At 37.7% G+C, this 10,210-nt stretch overlaps 1 protein-coding gene across 2 annotated transcripts in view; it reads left to right on the top strand.

Moving 5' to 3' along the window:
• Positions 1-137: 137 nt before the first annotated feature.
• Positions 138-10,210, top strand: part of arhgap10 (Rho GTPase activating protein 10) — a 100,672-nt gene continuing 90,599 nt past the window's right edge. The window contains exon 1 of one of the 2 annotated variants that reach the window (XM_055205109.2): positions 138-762. In XM_055205109.2, the coding sequence (XP_055061084.2) occupies positions 609-762 (154 nt within the window). In that variant the 5' untranslated portion in view covers positions 138-608. The remainder of the gene's footprint in view (positions 763-10,210) is intronic. The other variant, XM_055205108.2, reaches the window with a different exon arrangement.

The following is a 10,210-nucleotide window of genomic DNA, read 5'->3' as shown; positions in this document are numbered from 1 at the left end:
ACTGGCTCAGACCAGTCCATTAGACTTATACTAACAGCTTTAGTTGAGAAACAAATATTTTATTACAATGCAAAAATACTTTTTTGGGCATGGACATGTGCAAACGTCTATAAAATCACCGTCTGTGGCTTGATATTCCCAGAACTGTCCCGATTTTCCAGAAAGCGAGCGTGATGACGTGATGGCATGAAAAAGCCCCTAGAGTCCTGCACGCGGCGGGAGGAGGCTCGCGCTCGACTGTCATTCACGGGACAGAAAGCTTGACTGGAGTCACTGGACGTTATTACTTTAAGTTAAATACACGTAGTTGCGGCGTATATCTGTTTTATTTTATCGTGCGAGAGGACTTAGACACACACAGCACACCCAGATCCAAGTTTACTTTTGATAGGGTTGTGACTTGGGAAGTTTCATTCCCAAGAGAAGTCCTGTCGTGTTTGGTCACACCGAGAAATATACGAGGACGCGCTAGTGAAGCCTTTTAACCTTAACATTCTCTTCATTTTTTAACGGTTTTGTTTTTTATCTCAATTTTTTTTCATTCGCTTGTGACTTTCTAACGGGATTTAGACAGTAGCTAGTACGTAAACTAGCTGAGTCCAGTAAAAATGGGTTTACACCCGTTGGAGTTTAGTGAGTGTTACCTGGACAGCCCTGCTTTCAGGGAGAAAATCAAAGCTCATGAAGCCGAGCTGGACAAAACCGGCAGATTTATCAAGGAACTATATAAAGATGGCAAGAACCTCATCAATGCCACAAAACGTAAGTGTCAACCCATGCCTGTCACCTTATTTAAGCTCTTGTAATGCTGTACTGTTATGCTGTATTTCGGTGTGTGGTTCATTTAACAACAAAACTTGTTACTTAGTTGGCATTTTGGGAAACGTGCTATAGTAATGATCACCACAAACCAGTCCAGGGGTGTTTTTTTTTGGCAAGGTCATCATGCCATTACTTTACTGCTGCTAGGACCTTGCTAGAGTTTTAAATATTGAATGGTCTAGAAACATATAAATCACTTGGTGCAGTGCACGTAGAGAAAATAGGCTTGCGTGGCGTTACAGCTGCTGACCTCATGATCGGTTGGTTTATGATTTACATGCATAATGAGCTGAGCTAATTTACAGTGTGTGCAAAACAGGCGTTTTAGGTCGGCTTTTTGGTCTGTTTACATTATAGCTCTCACGTACAATGAAAATTCCAAGCCGTTTGTGTGGCATGAAACAAAATCCTGGTCAGACGTCACGTCAGCAGTTACATCTTCATTTGTGGTCTAACACCTTGGTCATGTGACCTTCACATCCGTCTTTAAAGGCTACTGTAAAAATGTTATGCCTCTTCCCATGTATGTATTTTTAGCCATTTCTTGTAGATGAGGAAGGGAAAATAGCAAAAAATGAAGCTTGTATATTACTTAAACATGCCTTGGGTGTTCAGCCCTTTTTTGGACTTGCTTGAATTATTGAATTATCTGCTGGTGTGTCAGGTCTTATCTTTACTATGATCTGTTGTTTTCATAGCTAAGTTTTTGAAGTTGGGGACTATAGGGAAAACCCCAAACCAATGTTTAAAACAGTTTTCTTTAGGTGCTGTATTTTTTAATTTCACTCATTCATTATTATTTGGTGCTCATTGTACAACACAAGACAAGGAACAACAACATAAGACACAACTACAGGGTGAACACAAAACATGACATAATATAGGATTTGTAGGTGCTGTTAAAAAGCAATGCTGCTGAAAGCTGTTTTTTGATGCTTTAAGACAGCATGTTTCTTTTAGATATTGTCATTTGTTCCTCTTCCTTTTTCTGTCATATGCGTGATGCATTAAGTAGTTGTGTCATAACTTCTTTTATAGATAATTTTGTAATGGGGTGCTAAATTAGAATGTGCAGGCACACAGCCACGCAACCTCTGCCCACATAATATAATAAAGACTTGGGTGGCTTTGGTTTGTTTAGCTTAATGTGTAGAAACAATAGAGATCCTTGATGAACTGACCTTTGGAGAGACCTTGAGCATATAGGTTAATAACCCAACCCATGTGTTTTTAACCTCAAGAATAAGATGAGAAAACTAAGAAAATAATGGTTTAGTCTTTTTTTATAGTGTTTTGTGACATCCTCTTTTTCTTAAAAAAAAAAAATAGCTTTACGGAAAGTGAACATTCTCTTATAATTTGGTCTCTTGCCTTCCTGCATGTATGTATCTTCCTTTTTTCATTTGAACACAAATTAATTATTTTATATTAAAACATCATTAACTCATTCCCCGTCAGCATTTTTTTTAAAGTTTCCAGCCAGCGGCAGCATTTTTTTATGATTTTCACAAAAGGTTAATGCCTTTTTAGAAAATTTTCTTTTTTTAAATGTATAAACATACAATATTTCAAATAAAAGCACATACCCTCTGCTTAAAAAAAAGATTCATCCTTTCTTCCTCTCTTCACTTTTGTTCTCAAATATGGGTAGGTTTCTTCAAAATACCAAATTTGAAATTATTGCATTTTTGTAAAGGACTTTTTTTAGATTCAGAGCGATGATCAAAACATACACTTTGAGTTTTTTTTACTGTTTTAATTTAGTGAATGCTTTAGTGTTTTATAAGTTGGGTAAGAGCACCATTTAGTGGAGGAAATAATAGCGGAAATGGGATTGGCATTAAAATTAAGTCCAAAAAAGTTTGTCATTCAAGTAATCCAACTAAAATCATTTAATAAATATCTATTAAAGCAAAATGATATTTCGCATCGGATATTTAGATGAAATTTTTCACTTTTATACTTGCTTAGGACTTTTGGGTGGTGCTGAAGATTGATGTAAATCGGACAGATCATCCCGATTTTATGTAATATTGATTTTTTTCCCGCCAACGATGCGATTTTTGTCGATGCATAGAAAAAACGTCTTCAATGCGATTACAATTTTTATCTTTTTCGATTAATTCACTAATGATGAAATGCGATTACAATCTGATCAGATTCGATTAATTAAAGAATGAAGAAAAATGAATAATGAAGGGCAAAATGTCACACAAAATCATGCTTATGGAGGCAACAGTCAAAGTCTTTCAGTATTTTGTGCCAAAATGTGCAATAGTGACAAACACTGAGGTATTTTAGAAAAACTGTAATTAAATTTAAAAATAAGTTAATATAAAAAATAAAGCTGTTGATCTGTCACACAACATCTAGATCTATCAGTCAAACAAGTGCTGCAGTGGTTTCTTTTGAGAGATTTTTCTCTTAAAAAAAACAACTGATCAATATGTAAAAGAGGACATGAGAGAGGACACTGCGCTTTGCATGGACAATATCACCTGCAGTGCTAAACACACGTTCGTCTTCTGTTTCTTTCGCTCTGTTTTCGCTGCTACAACAGCTTTTGTTGCTACATCGCATTCACTTGCTGAAGCCATCAGATGAAAATAAACAAAAATGCGTGCTTTGGCTGAATTGCGTAGATGGACGCTACGTCAAGGAGGACGTGGAGAGTGTCAAAATAAAGGTACCTCAAATAGATTTTTTTTATGTGTGCCATCGATGCATCGAATCGTAAGAAATAAAATCGATGCATCAATCCATATCGATGTATTGTTACACATCTAGTAGATTACCCATAATAATAATGTTTTAAATAACAGTTTTTTGCACAGACCGACTGATTCGCTTTTAAAGACCTCAATATTTTATCAGGAGCCAGAGGGACTACTTTTATGTTGCCTATAGCTGTACAGAGATCCAGCTGATTTCCATTATCTGAATCACCAAATACCACAATTTCAGCCTTGCTTGGAAGCATGCATTGCATTGATTTACGTTTCTTTGAGGTAGTTGACCTAGCAGAAAGTCAGTCTGGCAAGGTTGTTCTTTAATGTAAAGCGTGTTGGAATGATTGTCGTATACGCAGTGTTCACTGCTTATTTGACCTTTAAACATTATGGTTTCCTGTACAAATCCTTATGTAGTGTCCAAAGAACAATTCTCAGTTCTGCAAAGAGAAACAATTCCCTTGGGAACTCTGAAGAGAACTAATTGGGACTCTCATGTGGGGTTAAAAGAGAGCCATATGACATGGCTAATAGCCTGCATGTGTTATATTTTAAACTAGGTCAACTAAACTAGTTGTTATTGGCAGAACTTTATTCATTTCACATACTTGGGGATCCCCATTCTTCCTTTGTGTAATTGAAATCCATCCTGTACCTGGATGTTTTCAACATATGACAAGTGTAAACATGCTTGTGATAAGGCTACATTCTGATCTGCTACTCCTGATCCTGAGACCTTAGACGAAAATGCATTGAGGCTTGAGCTCAGATATACGTGCAATTAAAGCACAAAGAAATTATCACAGGACTTCCCACAGATTTGAAATGTGAAATGGATTTTTGATCATACCCCTCTAACTTATAACAACTTGAGGGTGGCGAAATGATGAAAGATAAAAAAAAAATTGGGTGAACTATCCCTTTTTCCTTTTTTATCACATTTACTTATATTTATGCATTTTATTTGGCAGATGCTTTATCCTAAAAGCAGGTCTCACACACACTACTGGATTTTTTGTCCGAAATCGGGTCCTGGACCTCGATCGGTTCCAATGTTCGGCATAGATTATCATACAGATCAAGTCTTACACCTCCTGATTTGCTCGCAAGTAAATCGGGGCTCCCCCGATCATAGCAAACATGTTTGATATTTAGGATCACGATCGTTGCCTTAATAAAAAAAGATAAGGAGAAATCGTCTGATTGAGTATAGAAAGCTGCTATAGTGTCCTAGCTAGCAAATGTAAACCTTAAAGGGCACCTATTACATTGCTTAACACAACGCTATTTTGTGTATTTGGTATAATACAATGTGTTCGCGTGGTTTATGGTTAAAAAACACATTATTTTCCACATACCGTACATTTTTGTTGCTCCATTAATCCCTGTCTTTCTCAAACGCATTGATTTTGCACAAAGCTCATCGTTTTCAAAAGGCAGTGTGTCCTTCGATTGGCCAGACATTGTGATTGGCCTTAATACGTCTGCCGTCAGTCGGAAATGTTACACTCCTTACCGTGTTTTGAAGATCAGCTGATAATGCAATACTGACAGGATTAAATATGGTCTTTACTACCTTATCAATACGAGCCAATCTGATCCAGAAAATGCTGATGACCAAACTTTTGACCAAAAATTCTTCATGATAATGTTTATGACTGATGATAATGACCGTTGTGTCCACATCAAGGCCCAGGAAGCAAACTGTTGCTTACAACCTATGTGTAGTCCAAGAAAAGAGATTTATGTTGGAAATGATAACTCGCGTCAACATTTACTTTGGGATTTGTACCTTCTGCATATCGTTAACGTACTAATGCATACTTACACACCAAAGGAAATGTAAAACCGTGAATATGATAATTGGTGCTCTTTAAAAAAAAAGTGTCACAATCTCCATTTGTTTACATCCACTTCCTCATGAGGTGACATGAAGCATCGTTTCTTTAGGCATGGTGTGTGATGCGCCATAATTTTCAAATCTTGTAGTGTGAGAATGTTTCAGATTTAAGAGAAGAAAATCTGTGAAGATTCCCTCCTTATGTGTGTGCTGCAACCAGATTTCTTAATCGCCCGGGATTTTAAAAATCCTGTAATTTGAGTCTAAGTTATAAATTTTTATTAGTGTTTTCTGAATATGCTTGTAAAACAGTTCTAATACAAATACTACATTATACTTCAGGAACAATTTTAAATATGTTGCTTAAATTATGTAATTAAATGAGGAACCAGACTTTTTGAAGATTTTTTTAAGATTTAAAGCTCATTGTTAAAAAAAAGAATCTTTAGAATGTGACAGGAAACAGCAGATCAATCTATAGCAGTCAAGTAGACAAGTGCTAGTTTTACCATAACTCAAGCTTTGGAACCTTACTATTCCACCTTCTCTGGAAGTCTGGGAGGATGTATCCGACAATGGAATCCTTGATTCAGAGGGACGTGTGACAATATGGCTGTCAGCTGGTATGGAACAGGAATCCCTCAGTGAATGAGAAAACTCAGAGGATGCGCTCCTGTTTTTGTCCGTTTCCTCTGTAGAGCAGCCAGTCTTTGTCACACAACCTCTTGACCTGTCCTCGTATCCTCCCCTCTTCCCAGAGGAGATGTGATCTGTGTTTTGAAACTGTTCATAGGAAACAAATAGCGGGTTTTAGTATTCCACAGCCAATATACCCTTACGATAATCGTTATATGGAAGTGAAAGCAGCTTTGTCTCCAACTCTTGTCACCTCTTGCATTTTTACAACTATTTCCCAATTACCAACAAAAAAAGCTATTTAATACATTGTTTCCCAATGAATGTCATAATATTTCATTAATACAGATTTAAAGTGGACATGTGATTATGCTTTAATAGGAGAAGCAATGCTCCCCATGAGCTTTATATGGTGTAGTGTTATACTGCAGAGGACAACCACATATTGTTGTTGTTTGTGTGTATGAAACATTGTCACTATGGTCAGTTGATGATATGAAGAGCATTTGGCTCAAAGTTATGGCTCTCCTTTATTTGCTGGTAACATTCCCCAGAGCATCAGTTCATTCTTAGGGTATTTTATTCATCTTAGAACATTCCCTAGTCATGACTTTATCGCTTTTCTTTTTAGTGCTCATCTTGTAAATAAACTATTCATAAAAAAAAAAACTTTTTATCCTACCTCAGTTAAGCATGAAGACTGTGCTTGCAGCCCTGGAGTAACTGAATGTTTTCAGTAGTATTTCTGAGGAATGATGATATCTCCAATGCATTCAGGGAATTAATGCTGGAACTGAAACTGAGTCTAGAGGGGTGGAGGGTGATGTCATTGCTTTGTGCTTATTAAACTTTAAGAAACTTTTAGCCAAAAGAGGCCAAAGGAAAAATGAAGGCCTTAAGAAAGAGAGCGTGAAAGAGGGGAAGAATAGAAATCTGGAAAAGATCAGTTAGTGAAACAGGAAATATCGAGAAAAGAGATGGACATGTAAACACAGTTCTGCTCGTAATTTAGTTTGATGATTACTGTGCCCTCAATGTTACATTAGAGCTGTACTATGAAGACACAACTCTCAATCATAATTGAGAAAGTTGCATGTGGTAATTGTTATAAATTATATTTGAAAGCATTGGGAATCTTTCTGGCCTGTTATGAACACATGTAGGCTAAGGCTGCGTTTGCACGCAGTTTGGTTATGTACGGGTTTGACAACTGCATTCTATAACCAACCTTACACCCATAATTTTTTTGGGTTGCACAATCGCATTTACAGAGAAGCTGTGGGGTATTACAGTCTTGGTTGCTTAAACACATTTATTGAAACTATGCCTCATATTCTCAAAACAGTAAACACAATATCATAACGCCTCACACAATACTCCAAACATCCTATTTTCAGGTCAAAATAAAGCTTTACACTAAAAACCATTCACTCTTACTGAAAAACCAAACTTTTCCCTCAGACAATCACACACAAGCTTTCAAAAACACACACACACACACACACACACACACACACACACACACACACACACACACACACACACACACACACACACACACACACACACACACACACACACACTACATCATAGTTTTACACACTGGTGCAATAAATTCAAAACAATATGGACCAAAATGGTCGCATATGCAACCTTTTGAACTGCCGTTGCGACCGTAATTTTTTATGGGTCGCAAATGTGCTACCTAATGTTTTAGACAATATGCTATGATTTACTATGAGCATTTATTAAAACAGAAATGTGGATTTTAAGAATGCGTTTTATAACGTGCTCTGAGCCTTCAACACGTTGGCTTCATTTTGCGTGAAAGGACGTTGTGTCTCTCCCTATGAGTGTGCGTTCGCGTGCTCTCTGTTTCTCAATGAATTTGGTGCGACGCGAAGCAAGCTCAGTGTCTTCCATGTTTCTGAACTTGAGCAGAGGTCTTTCTTCACTGAGGACGCCGGACCCGTATGGTTCTGGGTTTATATTTGAAATGGTCAGTCGGGTCCAGTTAAGACCTAGTTTAATTACTTTGGGTCCCAAGTCTGATTAATATTGTGTTTATAACCCGAGTCGTTCGGAAAACGGCCATGAGCGCTACCGCTCGAGTGCAGTTTCAGCGTGCATCCGGTTTCTCTGGCGATGGTTCTTGTTACGACCACGCGCTGCATTTTCTTTCTCACATTTTTTTAATAATCTTATTATTAATAAACCATATCTTTTCTAAAACCATATCCATATTTAAAAAGTTTGCACAGAGATTGTATCAAAAAAGCAGTGCTAATGTCAAGCCCATTGCACTGAACGAGCAAAGCTTAAGCTGACCCGGGATATAAAAAACGCAAAGCAATGTAAAGTCTGTCATCGGGACAGCAAGTAGACTTTTAAATTTGAAATAATTAGTGGATTAAGCTTTTTTAATAAGCTTTTTTAATCGGCAAGGGAGAATAGAAAGATAGAACATAAGCAGTAAAAGTGCCTATCTAATAGAAATTATAACCATTATAACATCAGTCACATTTATAATCTATAGACCTGCACTGTCTATTCATATACTATACATAGTATTGTATTATATTGAGTTTGATAAAAGGGGTCTAATTGCTTCATATATCAGTGCAAAAACAGTAAGTGTTTTCGTGGTGCTTTGACAAACAGTGTCAGCTTTGTTAATGGCAAAGAAAGTTTGGGGTGGTTAGATTAATGAAATATAATGTAAAATTAATATTAATTTTCAATAAATCAAAGTATTGTGTTGTGTCACACATTATTAGTCCTTCGTCACATGTATAGTAGACCATTATTTGTCAGTTCTTTAAGAAAACAAGAAGGCATGTGGTTTAAAAGATTGCAAGTAAAATAAAAAGCATATCTGTATGCAATACAGTTTCATTATTGTTCATTATTATCCAGAGCGCCTTAATATAACTTCAAAAAAATATGTACGACCAAATCATATTTTGCGCCAGTAACTGAAAAAGTTGGTAGCGCAAGTGCCACCAGTGGAAAAGGTTAGTGTAGTTCCCTGGGTTCTCCCCCTCAAAAACCTTATCACATGACCAAAAAAGACACAATCAATGTATGCATTAGCACATTTTTATTCATTCATGTGCTACACAGCACAACTGCAAATGTTCTGGGTCAGGGCAGTGAATCTCGTCCACATCACAGGCTATATTGGCCCTAGCCAAACAGCGAGGGTAAAATCTTCTTGCATGATCCACCCCTGGCATTCATTTACTGATATGTTTATCTGTATGCAAGGCAATGTGATGCATTTCTTTATTCCAGCAGCATAGTCCAACAGTGAATGCACACTAAAGTTCTGTACAGACAGAGCAGTCTTACTGTAAGTACATCTGTCTGTTTTCCTCCCTGAAGTCTCTGAAGATGGAGGCAACAGTGAAGTGACTCAAATTAGGCTGCACTCGTTACTCAGCCTCCCTCATAGTCATACCATGGACAAGAACATGGTCAGCTAGAGTGGCTCGAATTTCATCTGAGACTGTTTGTCACCTTGCCCTTCGCCTCCCTCCTCCTCTTTCACCACGTTCCTCCTCCTCTTCCTCCTCTTTCACCATGTCCTCTTCCTCCTCTTTCACCACGTCCTCCTCCTCTTCCTCTTCTTTCACCATGTCCTCTTCCTCTTCTTTCACCATGTCCTCTTCCTCTTCTTTCACCATGTCCTCTTCCTCTTCTTTCACCATGTCCTCCTCCTCTTCCTCCTATTTCACCACATCCTCCTCCTCCTCTTCCTCCTCCTTCACCATGTACTCTTCCTCCTCCTTCACCACGTCCTCCTCCTTTCCCTCCTCTTCTGCCTCCTCCTCTGCCTCCTCCTCTCCCTCCTCCTCTCCCTCCTCCTCTTCCTCCTCATTCTCCTCGACCTATTCTTTCATTTCTCTGTGGATCCATTGTTTTTGCTAATTAAGCTGTGCTGACTTGAGTGAACAGTATTGAATGCAAAGAGTTTTGAAGTAATAGTTCACCAAATTTGACTCATGTGTTAAAGCAGGGGAGTAGTGTTTATAGTTCAGCAAAATGATTGTGCTTCTTGAAAAATGGCATTATGGTTTTGAAATTTTAGAAGCCTGGTTATAGTGTTTTAGCAATCGAGAAAAACTGTAATGGAATCGGACTGGACAACTAGTTGTCTGTCACCGCCACCGTTGCTCGCTCC

The sequence above is a fragment of the Misgurnus anguillicaudatus genome, chromosome 3 (assembly GCF_027580225.2).
Source record: "Misgurnus anguillicaudatus chromosome 3, ASM2758022v2, whole genome shotgun sequence".
NCBI classification, from domain to species: Eukaryota; Metazoa; Chordata; class Actinopteri; order Cypriniformes; family Cobitidae; genus Misgurnus; species Misgurnus anguillicaudatus.
The sequence above is the reverse complement of the archived record's forward strand: the minus strand, read 5'-3'. Positions and strand labels throughout refer to the sequence as shown.